Raw genomic sequence first — 14,942 nt, forward strand, 5'->3', positions numbered from 1 at the left:
TCAAAAATATCTTCTCTCAATCTATGGCTTGTTTTTTAAGTTTTTTATGTTGTCTTAAAGTACATGCATTTTGAAATTTAATGTAGTTAAATGTATCTATCAATTCCTTTATTGTTCCTGCTGTCTGGTGTCTTAAGTAGTCATTCTTATTCCTTATTCCAAGCTCATAAAGATATTCTCCTATTTTCTTCTGAAAGAAGTCTTGCTTTCTAGTCCACTGTAGATTCTCGTGCAAGTAAAAAACACAGTTGAAACATTACTATGAGAAGAATGTTCTTATGATTCTCAACAGAGCAAAATGGTCAAAGGAGAGATCACAAGGGCTACCAGTAAAGTGATGGGGGTGCAAATGGAGAGAAAACAGGGAATCTGGAAGTAATTCTGAAGAAAATATTTTTTTTAATTTTTTTTTTATTTATTTATGATAGTCACAGAGAGAGAGAGAGAGGCAGAGACACAGGCGGAGGGAGAAGCAGGCTCCATGCACCGGGAGCCTGATGTGGGATTCAAACCCGGGTCTCCAGGATCGCGCCCTGGGCCAAAGGCAGGCGCCAAACCGCTGCGCCACCCAGGGATCCCAATTCTGAAGAAAATATTAATAACGTTTGTTGACCAATTAGATACAGAGAAATTAGGAGAAAGGAAGAAAGCACATGGCTTCGAAGTTTCAAGCCTGAGTGGCTGTGGTAAATGATGAGTTAGTTTTGTCATCCAGGATTGTGGTCACAGTGGGATATGTTAGGCAAGGGGGCTGGGCCTGGGAAGTGTAGTTGGTCGTTGTCTGCTTAGAGAGGATCTGGAGGGGGCACAAAGGAAGAGCAAAGATCTGAGCTTTGGGGATTTTTCTATTTACTTGGTGGAAGGAAGAAGAAGGGGAAAACATCTGAGAGGTAGGATAACCAGTACGGTAGGTTATAACTTTAATAAGGATTTTTTTTTTTTTTTTTACCGTATGATGTGGGTCCTATTGGCCCAACGCATTTGAGTTCTCTCATAGGTATGGCTGTGTTTTGTTTCTCTGGCAATCTTCGAAGCCCACAGAACAATTCTGGTGTCACAGGGTAGCACTTAAAACGCACTCCTCCCTGGACGTGGTGGAGACGCCCCCGGTCCGTCGGGTCTCTCCCTGCAGTTCCGCAGGTTGGCCGCAGGGGGCGAAATCTGCGGCGGCCTGGAAAACCGGCGCGGGCGCGAGGCGCCGCTCTCTCTCGGGTCAGGCTCTCGGCTCTCGGCTCCGCTCCCGGCTCCCGGCTCCCGTTGCTCTGCGCGGAGCTGTTCCCCCAAACGACGCGCAGCCGAGGACGGTGGGTGAGGACGCTGGAGGCAGAGTCGTCGGATCCGCCCGCAGTCCGCAGCCCCACTGAGCCCGGAGTCCGCCGGGATGGAGCCGCCGCTCTCGGTTGGAGCCCAGCCCCTTGCAGTATCCGCCTAAGGGAAGGGGGAGGGGAAGCTAGCAAGGTGGGGTGGTGGTGGTGGAGTGGGGGTCGGGGGGAAGTGCAGGACGTGGTGGAGTGATTAGGGGGCGGGCGGGCCCAGAGGACAAGCCGAGCGGGGGAAGGGGGCCCGCGCGGGAGGCGATGCCTTGGGCAGTGGGGAGGGCAGGCAGAGGGGTGGGAGCCTCCCTCTACCCCGCACCGCGCCACTTCTCCCTGGCCGCGCATCTGGAGGAGACCCTTGACTAGTGCCTGCATACTATCGAGGGTATGGAGATGAAGGGTACTCTCCGGGAGCCCTGCGCCCTGACGCTAGCCCAAAGGAACGGGCAATATGAGTAAGTAACCACCTGATTCCCACGGAGGAGGGGAGCCTGCCATTACCTCCCAACCCCAAACCGCGACAAGCCACCCATCCTCCTCCCCCTGAAGCCGTGTGGGCAACAGGTTCAGGCACAGGTGTGAAGTGCGAGTGCTGTAGCCTTGGGGTTTTGTCCCCAACTTCCAAGTCGCCAGATCGCTCCTGGCAGTGTGGCTTAGTGGAAGGACTCAACAGGCGGGCGTTGAAGCAGGAAGCCTGGATTTTTAGTTCCTGTCTCTGCAACTGACATGTGTTGTGTAACCTTGGGCAAGTCAGTAATGCTTTTGGGCCTTGGTGTCCTCATCAGTTAAATAAAAACATTAACTGCCTTTGCCTTATAGGCTTTGAAGTTGTAACTGGAAGAATAATAAATGCAAAAGTGGTTTGCAAAAAGTAAAAGTATTATAGAAACGCTTGGTTGTTAACCTTACAGAAGTGCCTTAACCCCAGTCAACTGGTTCCTCCAGTCTCCCCACCCCCTTATTACACTTGCTTGAAGGCATTTACATTAATTCAGTAATGGTTTAGTGTAGGCCAGTAAGTGCCTCACTTACTGACTTGACTGATAGAAAAAGTAATGAAATGTGTAGAAATATAAACAACCTTTGGCACTTTATCAGTGTGTGTTATCTTCCACTCTGCCTTGCATACAGAAGCTCAGTAAATACTGTTGACTGATTGAATAAAAGATTATTTTGAAAGGCTATCACTTTAGCTGCTGATCTCACTCCCTTTCCACTAATGCCTTATCTTAAAAGTATCCATGGTGACCATTACATATCATAGACCCTATTCCTGTGTGTCCAAGCCACCTGCCTTGGTTGTTGATTGGTTTCTCGACATCAGAGTTTAAAATTCGTTGATCATTTAAATCCTGTCTTCTCCCAACGTTGGATTAGGCCTAAAAGCAATTGTTCTCACTCTCTGCTTTTAGATCATCCAGACTGATTGTGTCTATGCTGTCTAATTAACACAGAAGAAATTCCTAACTAACTAACCTAGCCTGCCCTTTTCTGAGACTCTTGATCCCACTCTAACTGGACGCCAATTGGGCCTATGAAGTAGCTCTTCCCTAGGTCCTATTCTGTCAGTTGTTAGTGTGGTAAATTCATGTTGTTTTTCCCAGATTTCATCAAATCCTGGAAGACAGATTTAATAGTAAATGCAACAGAAAAGTGAATTGAAAAGTGGAATACCAATGCTACTTCCAAAGGCTAGAATGAGATGGAGAGATGTGACCTTTGGATAAATCAGTAAATTTTTTGCACTTTGGTTTCCTCTTCTGTAAAAACAAAATGAGGAGGATTAAATAAAATTCTGTGGTTGAGAAGACCGCAGCCTAGGATGTGGTTCCTTGATTTGATAGGTTTAGAGCTCTAGTTAGCTATTACAGAAGTGAGCAGCTGGCCTTGAGATAAATGCTTCGTTCTATCTGGCCTCCTGTACTTGGAGAACTTTTAAACTTGGAGTGGTAGCTCTCTTATTTGTGTCCTCTTCACAAAGAAATCAAAATCTTATGTTCCATTTCTGCTAAGGCACGAGGGTATAGCAACTACTAAGACTTAATGGCTTTGGTATCTGCCAGGTACTCTTCTAAGCACTTGCCATGAATTACTTCATTTAACTCTCATGTGAGGGTTTCTGTGAAATTATAATATTCTCATCATCATCCCCCTTTTCTAGATATAGGAATTGAGGCACAGAGAGATTAAGTCTCTTGTTCACAGGAAGTAGCATACCTGAGATTCGAAGCCATGTAAAATTTCAGAATTACACTGAGAAGTTTCTTTTGAAATCATTTGTTGGGGACACCTAATACTGTCATACCGTCTATAATCCTCAGATTCTTGTCTCATGGATACCTTCCCTGACTTGCGTTCTTCTCAGAACTTTTTTTACTTTTGGTCTTTTTATCCCAGAAATTGAAGCCTGTTATAATCTTTGGTTCTGTAGTTCCTGCTGTCAACCATTGGAGAAATTTGGTTGAGGGAATAAAATTATAATTAAAAATTAGGGTTTTTTTTTTTTGAGATAGAGAGTCAAACAGTATTCATTTTTTTCTAAGGAAAATGGGTTTTGATGCCACCTGTTGTTTCATCTTTAACATTCCTTGAACAAAGTAAAGTATTTCTTATGGATAATGCTGAGTCCACATTCACAATTTGTTACTCTTTTCTGTTTAACAACTACCAAATTCTAACTCTATTTTTTTTGCCATATACCTATTATTTTTCATCTTCCTGTTCTGAAAGTAATGATTATATTTAGGAAGAATTTTTATACTTATTTTTAGCCCTATTCTTGTTGCAATTTATTTGGTGACTAACACATAGCAGAAATTGGGGAATTGACTTAAATTCCAAGTTTATTTTTGTTTTGTGATGGATTTTGGGGAAGTTGCATTTTTAAATTGAGGCATAATTGACATTATATTAGTTTCAGGTGTACAACATAATGATTTAATATTTGTATATATTGTAAAGTGATCACAATAAATCTAGTTAACATCCATTATCACACAGTTACAATTTTTTTCTTATGGTAAGAATTTTAAAAATCTACTCTCTTAGCACCTTTCAAATATACAATACAGTGTTATTGACCGTTGTCACCATGCTGTATATTACATCCCCATGATTTATTTATTTTATAATTGGAATTTTGCACCTTTTGACCTCTTTCATCCATTTAACATACCCCCCCCCCCAACAACCGCTGATCTGTTCTTTGTATCTGTGATTTCAGGGATTTTGTTTTTGTTCTTAGATTCTACATATAAGTGAGATCATATGGTATTTGTCTTTCACTGACACATTTCACTAAGAATAATGTCCTCAAGGTCCATCCATGTTGTCTGTTTCATGATGGCTTTTATTTTTTAAAGACTTTATTTATTTATTCATGAGAAAGAGATAGAGAGGCAGAGACACAGGCAGAGGGAGAAGGAGGCTCCACACAGGAAGCTCGATGCGGGACTTGATCCCAGGACTCCAGGATCACGCCCTGAGCCAAAGGCAGACACTCAACTGCTGAGCCACCTAGGCGTCCCTCATGATGGCTTTTAACAGTACAATTGTCGAAGTTTTACTGCTAATGTCCAATACTTTATTTCTCATCTTCATTTCTTTGAGATTTATATTGGTTTGTGTTCTTTTTCTCCAAAGTAAGCTCTTCTTCCTTCACTCTTGCCTTGTCAGTCTTTATCTAGTTTCTGATATTCATCTGGGTTTATAGAACTTTTTGCTCAACTCATGAACTTTGTGGGCTGAAAGGAACCTGCCCAAGGGCTCCTGGGTGGTTCAGTTGGTTAAGCATCTAACTCTTGATTTCAGCTCAGGTCATGATTTCATGGGTCCTGAGATTGAGCTCCATGTCCAGCTCTGCCCTCAGTGGGGGAATCTGCTTGAGATTCTCTCTCTTCCTCTCCCTCTGCCCCTCCTCCAACTCATGTGCACATGTTCTTTCTAAAATAAATAAATGAATCTTTAAAAAAGGAGCCTGCCCCATATTCTTCTAGTCACCTAAAAATATGAACTCATGCAAATTAGACAAGCAGAATCAGAGCAGAAGGACAGCATTAATATTTTTATTTCCCTTAGTTTGTCTAAGCAATTCCTTTCTCCATGATATCTCCTTTAAAGTTAACACATTTGAAAAATTCATAAAGCTAAAATGCATAAAGCTGAAAAATTATTAAATAATTCATAAAAATTCATTCATAAATATATATATTGTGAAATTATCACAATAAATCTAGTTAACATCCATCACCACACAGTTACAAATTTTTTCTTGTAAGAATTTGTAAAATCTATTCTCTTAGCACCTTTCAAATATACAATACAGTGTTATTGACAGTAATCACCGTGCTTATTTATTTATTTTAATCACCCATGACTTATTTATTTTATAACTGGAAGTTTATAGACAACAAACTAGAAATAAAACCCTTCATAAACAACAAACTAGAAATAAAACCCTTCAAACAGTGACATTCTTTAATGCCAGATTGAACAAATTATGTTAAGAAATTTATCTCTTTGTAGTTTAAACTGGCTCATTTATTCAACCAATATTTATCGAGAATCTACTAGCAGGAGGCAAAACAGTATAATAGGGTCTTTGTTTTCAAGGAGCTCAAATCAGTGAGGGAAATAAGTATAACTGCAATGGAGGGTATAAATACTGTATTAAAGGGGCAAAGAGGATCATGGTACTGGTTCCTCTTTGGGGAATTAGGAGAAGCTGTTAAGAGGAGGTGATATTTGAGCTAGGTCTCAGGGAGAAAAGAAGAGTGTTCCTGGCAAAAAGAACCACCTGAAGACTGCTTGATTTGGGGGAGCTAGGAGATGTTCAGAATGGTTGTTTACCAGTAGGTCATATCTCGAATCTGGGCCACTAAGGATAAGTACTAAATGAAAATTAATGTATCATGGGATCCCTGGGTGACTCAGTGGTTGAGCATCTGCGTTTTGGCTTGGCGTGATTCCAGGTCCGGGAATTGAGTCCCACATGGGGCTCCCTGCGAGGAGCCTGTTTCTCCCTCTATGTCTCTCTCTCTCTCTCTCTCTCCCCCTCCCCTCCCCCCTCCCCTCTCCTCTCTCTTCTCTCTCTGTCTCTCATAAATAAATAAAATCTTTAAAAAAATTATTTCAGGAGTACATAGGAATTTAGAAGTCTTTTATTTCATACTGTGTGGGGAGGGCAAATTCAGTCATGTTTACCTAGAAATACCAGCATGAAGTTGGAAACCAGAGTAAAAACACAAGGAATATAAAGGCACTAGTTATGATATCTGCTACCTTGTTGGTCATGGGTTATTGTAACTAATCCAGCTGGCTGGGCACCTCTTCTTACTTCTCTCTCTCTCTCTCTCTCTTTTTAAAGAATAGACACTCTTGGTTTTTATTTATTCATGAGAGACACAGAGAGAGAGAGAGAGGCAAAAGGAGAAGCAGGGTCCCTCCGGGGAACCTAATGTGGGACTTGATCCCAGGACCCTAGGAACACGACCTGAGCTGAAGGCAGATGCTCAACCACTGAGCCACCCAGGCATCCCTCTTCTTACTTATCCATGAACCTGTATACTTGTTTGAAGAGATAGAATCATTTTTTGATAAAAAGTCATGGGAATATAATCTGAAAGCTAATTTATGAAATTTCTAATTCATTTATTCAACAAACTTTAGTGAGTGCTAAGTGTCAGGCACTGTGTTAGGTGCTAGAAATACTATGGTGAAAAGACAACTGTAGTCTGCCCTCATGGAGTTCACACTTAGCTACTTTTCACTCTGGTATTCATACTCTAAAGATGAATGCACTGTAATTCTTGCTTTTAAGATCATAAACTGTTTAGGGCATAGACTGCTATATATGGCATAGGACAATGTGGGTATCCAGATATTGATCATTACTAATATCCTCTTAGATCTAGAGTAATTTCTAGCTGTCATGATGCTCAGATCCAGGGAATGAGATACAGTAAGTCTAATGAATATGGACTAGATATGTGTAACAACACAGCAATATATTTTGTTGCTAAATGTTTGAGTTTTTCAGTAGCTATTCGTTGATGCTTTCTTCTGTTTCCTAGGCTAATAATCCAGTTGCACGAGAAGGAACAGCTTGTTCAAGAGGTCATTCCTATAAATAGCAACTTCAAATGTGTTCAAGGTACTAGCTTTAATTGCCTAGCTAGTTTTACAGTGTTTTTCCTTGGTCATTATTACATTATGTAATACCATACATATTTAAATTTGTCACTGCACATAACATGAAATGTATTACCCTTTGCATAAAGTGATTACAATACTAAGCTACCATTGAGAAGATGGTAAATGCTTTGTGAGTGTTGAAGGGTTGCATTGAAATATGTATATAGTCTCATCTACTTCCCTGACTGGGAGTTAGAGATGTATGTAGTCTGTTATCTGTGTAGGTTGTCTTTTATGCTTATGGACCTTTATGTGGATTTAAATGACATTCTTGGGTTTAAAAAACACACTGCTCATTGTAAAGTATCAAGGTCACTTGGATTCATACACATTCAGCATTTTCTCCCCACACAATTTGAAATTAAAACATTTGGCAACAAGTTTTACTACATTTTAATACCTTACACTCAATTGTGCTGATTCTCAGACCTTGACATTGGTGAATCATAAGAAAATAGACTCCAAGGAGGAAATACTTGGCTTCCTGCCCTCAAATTTGGGGACAAAGAACAGAAAATCTGTTGTTTCATCTGCTACAATGAGACTCAAAATTTGGGAGGTTTGTGTGGGAGGTATTGCTTCTGTTATCTCACATTGCTCTAAAAGGGAATTGATAATTGGAGAACAAATGCATTATGTTTCTAGTGGGTTCATTGGCTTCATCAGAAAGAAACATTCTGTATCAGCTGTAGCTTCTTGAAAAACTTGAATCTTACCTTGTGTGGATTTTTTTGTTAATTTACATTGAACTTTTTTTTTACATTGAACTTTTTTTATCATAAAAGTAATACATATATCTGTAGAAGGTTTGGAAAGAACAGAAAAAGTATAAAGAAAATAAGTATATTCTCATCCTTCAGAGGTAAACACTGAACATTTTCCTTTTTCTACACATGTAACTTTTAGGGCGGGTAGAACTCATACAATATGCAGTTTTTTGTGTGTTCTGCATGCCCTCATATTATGATTGCTTTTCCATGCTATTGATAGGCATATATTATGCCATTTTATGAATAGTCCATAATATATTTATTTCTGTGTTTGACATTTGGGTGTTTTTTTTTTTTTTTTGCTAGTTTAAATAGTAATGTGATGAATATCTCTATACATAAATCTTCTTGCGCATCTCTCGTTAAGATTTATTCCTGTAAGTAGAAATGCTAAATGGGTATGACTTTTTAATACAATATATATTAAGAATTTAAAATACTTGCAATGAATAGCATCCACATTGTGTAGAAGAATGAGTTTATAGCCATTTAGCTTCCCCTGTGTGAAAGGGACATATTGAATGAGGCATCTGCATGTCATAGTAAGTTGCTGTGGTCATTTCACTTTTCATGGTGGTAGCACCCTTTATTACATACTAGCTCTTTAAGAAAGAGAAAAGCCAAAGAGCACAACCTTAGGTTTTAGTATACTATTAACTATACCTTTTTGTACTATTTCTACAGTCTCCTTTACCCTATTTCTCTTAGTATTCTTTTTAATAAGAAATAGATAGTAGATTGTTAGATTGTAATCTAAGAAAATGTGTGTACATATAGTAGTTCCCCATAACAAAAGAAATGGTTACTTCCTTGAGTTTTCATATCCTTTCTGTTTCTCAACCTGTGCATCTATTTTGATAAGTCTATAAATACTTGGGTTTTAAAGAATTAAAGTTACTGAAGAATAGTAGGGAACTTATAGTACTTATGTATTGATGCACTATTGTCCCTTGCTTCATCATGCTAGTGAGAATATTGAGGCTATTTTTAAATACTAGACAATTTAACTCCTTGCCAGTTGCTACTGTAGTAACTGAATAATGGGGCCAAATATACTATCCAGGCTTGTGAGGGAGCTAGAAAAGGTTGAGACTACTCCATCTGGTAGATCCAGGCTAATCCTAATGAGCCAGTACCCATAGTTCATCTGGCCAGGAGGGTCGTACAGGTTCTGTTGGCCAAATTCAGGGAAGTCAGAGAGGAAGAGATGGGTTGCATGTAGACACTGGAGGTAAGGAAGGTAGTCCAGGAGAGCCAGCTGGGAGAAAAGAGAACTCTGAACTCAGAGACTGTGCTTTGCCCTGTTTTATGCTTCCGCTTTAGGTGTGATAGGCCCGACCCCACATATTAATTGTAGCCTGAAGGTCAAGAAGTTTAGGTATTCTCTGATCCTAAACAGGGCAGAGGCAGAGGAAATGAGATCACTGGGTAGTTTTCAGAGACGAGATCTGGAGTTAAGAAAGTAATTCACTTCTGGGCCTTTGGGATCACTTCCCTTGGCTTTTATTTTTTTAGGTTTTTAAAAATTTATTCATTTTTAAAGGAGGGGGCAGAAAGCGAGGGAGCCCTATGTGTGGAGCTGGATGCTGGCTGGGCTCTGTCTCATGCCCCTGAAATCATGACCTGAGCTGAAATCAACAGTTGGATGCTCAACCAGCTGAGCCACCCAGATGCCCCATGGCTTTCTATAAGAATTATCTAGGGGCACTTGGCTGGCTTAGTCGGTAGAGCATGTGACTCTTGATATTGGTGTTATAATTCCTTTTTTAAAAGATTTTATTTATTTATTCATGAGAGAGAGAGAGAGAGAGAGAGAGAGAGAGGCATAGACACAGGCAGAGGGAGAAGCAGGCTCCATGCAGGGAGCCCGATGCGGGACTTGATCCCAGGACTCCAGGATCACGCCCTGAGCCAAAGGCAGATAGTCAACCACTGAGCCACCCAGGTGTCCCTAAGTATTATAATTCGAGCCTCACGTTGGGTGTAGAGGTTACTTAAAAACTAAATCTTTTCTTAAAAGATTTATTTTTTTATTCATGAGAGACACACAGAGAGAGAAGCAGAGATATAGGCAGAGGGAGAAGCAGATTCCTTACAGAGGGCCCAATGTGGGACTTGATCCCAGATCCTGGGATCATGCCCTGAGCTTAAGGCAGATGCTCAACTGCTGAGCCACCCACGCATCCCAAAGTCTTTTTTTTTTTTTTAAGAGTTAACTAAATGACACAGCTAGACTATATTAAATCAGTATATTATAGTTGAGGGGAATTAAACTCACCTTCACTTGGATTAACATCTTCTTATATTGCCTACTATTGTCATTCCTTGATTTACTTTGAGGTATTCCATTTGGTTATTTGTTCAGTTTAGTTTTCTTTTAGTTGAATTGCTCCTAATCTTTAGAAGCCAGTGCTTCCAAAATCCATTTTTAAGAATGCTAAAGAAAAAAGGAAAGGATTTTTTAAATGTTTTCTAAGACCTAGGAGTGGAGACTGAGAGAAGCAGTTATTTACTTAGGCATATACTTCTTTTAGTTGTAATGAATGGTTTTCTCTTCCCTGATCCTGGTCTTTCTTCTTTTCCCTCAGAAGCAGAAGAAACTCTTTTGATTGATATAGCTTCAAACAGTGAGTACTATTCTGAATGGAATTTATTTTCACTCAACACATATTTAATTGAATACCCACTATATTTAAGAACTCTTTTGGCACGTTTTTATTTTACCATCTTATCCTGTATTCTTCATTTTCTTAAGGCAGCCATACAAATTAACTTTGTCCCCCCAAAACATTTAGACTAAACATAAGAAAAATCAGGTGGCTGGCAAGAACCTTTAGAAGTTGAAGATGTGATCTGCTTCTCTAAAGCTGAACTTCTTTGAGCCATCAGTATTTTTGCCATTAGTTAAATCATTGCTGTGGAATTGAAATTATAGGAAGGGCCAGAAAATGTTCAAAGCACATAAGGTTTATGAGTGGTTTTATGTTTTTTTAAAAACTCCTGTAAAAAAATTTTTCTCACTCACTTTTTATTTTTGCATATTAAATCATAATGTTTTCCTTTATTCATTATATCATTTTGGGAGGCTATAGAGTCCCTCTTGTACTAGAGATGCCTTGCTTATCTTAGACTACTTTTTTTTCCTTAAAATAATTTTGGTCTTTTATTTAACTCTGTCACCTCAGGCATCCCTTTATCAGACAGAACATGGTCTTCTTTCTCACTGTTTCAGTTTTCTTATTTTTTATCTGTTTGAAGCAAATCATTATTGACTTTTTGTGCAAGCTGTTCTCTGTTTATCATCTAATTGTACTGCATTACAGGGAGGAGAAAATGGGCACTTGAATGCTACCTTGACTACTTGGTAGTTGCTATGGAAAAGAGTTTGTGACCACATGAATGTAAATCAAACTGCTTGCTTATCTCTTGATTGAGTCCTTGGATGAGTGGGGTGTAGCCCTTAGCTTGGGGCCAAGGGTTATACATAATTTTGTTTAGAAACAGTCCCTATCCTTGCCACTATTCATTTATATTTAACAGTTTAGGTAGGATTTTTCTGGTTTGGGTCTTATTATTCTTTTCTTTGCTCATGGATTCTTGAAATCTTAAGGGTTGATTCTGAAAAGCTAAATAAACCCAGCTGCTGCCTTGTGCAGGTATCCAAGAGAGCAAATAACTTGCTCTCTATGTCTTACTGTGCTTAGAAAGAAGGCAGAAACAGCACTGAAAAAGCAGAATTTGAGCCCCAGCAGTTCAGTGGTGACTGACATTGCTGTCGAAATAAGATGCCAAAATGTCCTGTTCTTGCTCTAGAAATAGATATTTGATCCAGAGCCGAAAAGTTAAACTGAACTGTGCCTTTTCTCTTATAAACACCTATTTATGGCACTAGTTCTATTGGTTTCTACTACATAGAAATTGGCCAGAGTTTGAGTTATTGGATCATAGCAGGTTAATAGTTGTGTAGCCACTTGAATACAATCCTTTGTTATTTCTCCCCATTTAGTAATGGTTGCAGTGAAACCAGATTTTATCTGTATCCTGGGGCTTCATACATAAACCTTTTTTTTTTTTCATACATAAACCTTTAAAGCACATGATGTGTTGCAGGAGGAAGGCCCTGGGTTTGCTAGGCAGGCCTGATTTTAATGTAAATATGTGTTTTCTTTTGTCTGGATCTTGATATTAAACATTAAAAATTTTTTCTGATTATTGATGTAATAAATATATCTTCATTATATACAATTTGGAAAATTGAGAAAAGTTTGAAGTATCAAATTAAAATTATGCTCCTGTAATCCAGAGACCACTACTGTAGTTAACATTGTTACATATCTCCTTCCAGTCTTTCATTTATATTTTTATATGTTTGGAATCTTTATATGTAACTTTTGTGCTATATTTTCATTTAACATTATATTGTGACCTTTTTCCATGTAATTTAAAATTATTTAAAAACATGATTTTTAAGAGATTTTATTTATTTATTCATGAGAGACACAGAGAGAGGCAGAGGGAGAAGTAGGCTCCATGCAGAGAGCCCAATGTGGGACTCGATCCTGGGACTCCAGGATCACACCCTGAGCCTAAGGCAGATGTGCTTAACTGCTGAGCCACCCAGGCATCCCTAAAAACATAATTTTAAATGACTAATATTTCACCATAGGTATGTGCCAAATTAAGACCTTTATAAAATTAAGACACTATCAAGGAACATGGTCTACTAACTTACTCATAGTCCTTGAGTTTTAGATATTTATCTTTTATCCAGCCACTTTATAGAATTATATTTTTAAATTTTGGGGGTGCTGTTTGTTTTTTTGGTTTTGATAGTCAGCCCTAGTCATCTACAAATAACAATTTTGTCCCTTTCTAGTACCTATAACTGTTAATTTTGCTTCATGTTTCATTATACCAATGGGAATTTTAAGACCAATATTAAATACTGATGATAATCCTTGTTTAGCTCCTATTTTCAGTAAGAATGCCTCAGGTGATGCTTCATTGTTGAGGACATGATTGCTTGTTGATTTTTTTTAAAATTTTTATTTATTTATGATAGTCACACAGAGAGAGAGAGAGGCAGAGACATAGGCAGAGGGAGAAGCAGGCTCCATGCACCGGGAGCCTGACATGGGATTCAATCCCGGGTCTCCAGGATCGCATCCTGGGCCAAAGGCAGGCGCTAAACTGCTGCGCCACCCAGGGATCCCTGCTTGTTGATTTGGTAGAGTATTTTAAGAACCATATTCAGAAACTGCATTTATTTCTAGTTTGTGTGTTTTTTTTTGTGTGTGTGGTTTTTAAAATCATAAATGTATATTCAATTTTATTATATGTCTTTACACTATTTATAGAGATGGTTATATTATTCCTTATTTGACCTGTTGATAGAATATATTATACTAATTTCCTAATATTAAATCCTTCATTATTTATTCATTACTTAACAAGGATTTGTTGAGTGCCTTGTTTGCCGGGACTGTTCTAAGTGCTGCAAAATCAGTAGAGAACAACGTAGATCAGATTGATGCTCCTGCTTTTGTTCTTGCTTCTGTGCTGTTTGGTACTAGATGTCTATAATCCATTAATTGATACTATAAAATATAAATACCTTTTATATACTAGGCACTGTGCTAGGCTCTAGGCATATATCAGAAAGCAATGTAGTCATGTTACATCATGAATCAGTTCAGTAAACAGGCTTTGAACGGATAGGCATAGATTCTTACATAATTGCAGTTTTGGCAAATGCTATCAAAGAGAAATACAGTTTGTAAGATGGTAGTCAGGGAAGGCCTCTTTAAGTGACATTTAAATTGAGACCAGAGGGGCTAAGCAAGAGAGAGGTAAAAATGGGGGGAGAGAAAACTATGCCGGGTAAAAGGAACCACATGTATAAAGATCCCAAATTGGGTAAATATGTTGGTACTTTCTTTGAAATGAAAGAAGGTCAGGGTGGTTGGAACAAAGCTTAGGCATCAAGTTAGGATAGGCTAAGGCCAGATCCAGTGGGATCTTATAAGCCATGTTAAGGAATCTCGATTTTTACATTTAAAAAATGGGAAGAATATGAAGGATTTTATACCAGGATGTCATCATTTGCATGGAAGCCAGTTAGGAGGCTGTCAGAAGTTTAAGCTAGGGGGGAATCGAGGTGGCTCAGTCAGTTGGGTGTCTAACCCTTGATTCTGGCTCAGGTTGTGATCTCAGGGTCGTAGGATCTGGCTGCATAGCCTGTGGGCTCAGTGGGGAGTCTGCTGGAGATTCTCTCTCTCTCCCTCTGCCTCCCCCCAGCTTGTGCACACACTCTCTCTCATTCTCTATAATATAAATATATTTTTAAAAAAGTTTAAGCTAGAGAATAGGAGTATGGTGGCAGTATAAATGGAGAGAAATGGATGGATTTGATAAGTGTTTTTGTAGGTTAAATCAATGGATTGGTTTAGACATGGGAGTGAGTTTAAGAGAAGTGTCAGAGGTGAATCTTAGGTTACTGGCATGAATGTGGATGATGATACTATTTTCCAAAAATAAGAACATTGCAGGAAGAATGAGTTTTCCTTTGAAGGAGTCATGAATTCAGTTTTGGCTATGTTTAGTTTGAGATTGCTTTGAGACATTTGAGTGTAGATGATAAATTGGCAGTTGAATGTATGCATCT

At 38.9% G+C, this 14,942-nt stretch overlaps 1 protein-coding gene across 6 annotated transcripts in view; it reads left to right on the plus strand.

Moving 5' to 3' along the window:
- Window positions 1-1,200: 1,200 nt before the first annotated feature.
- OCRL (OCRL inositol polyphosphate-5-phosphatase) overlaps window positions 1,201-14,942 on the plus strand; it is a 68,713-nt gene continuing 54,971 nt past the window's right edge. For 3 of the 6 annotated variants that reach the window (XM_041741365.1, XM_041741360.1, XM_041741364.1), the window contains exons 1-4: window positions 1,201-1,420; window positions 1,689-1,771; window positions 7,388-7,467; window positions 10,867-10,905. In XM_041741365.1, the coding sequence (XP_041597299.1) occupies window positions 1,382-1,420; window positions 1,689-1,771; window positions 7,388-7,467; window positions 10,867-10,905 (241 nt within the window). In that variant the 5' untranslated portion in view covers window positions 1,201-1,381. The remainder of the gene's footprint in view (window positions 1,421-1,688; window positions 1,772-7,387; window positions 7,468-10,866; window positions 10,906-14,942) is intronic. The other 3 variants (XM_041741363.1, XM_041741361.1, XM_041741366.1) reach the window with 3 other exon arrangements.

This window comes from Vulpes lagopus, chromosome X, assembly GCF_018345385.1.
Source record: "Vulpes lagopus strain Blue_001 chromosome X, ASM1834538v1, whole genome shotgun sequence".
In the NCBI taxonomy this organism is placed as follows: domain Eukaryota; kingdom Metazoa; phylum Chordata; class Mammalia; order Carnivora; family Canidae; genus Vulpes; species Vulpes lagopus.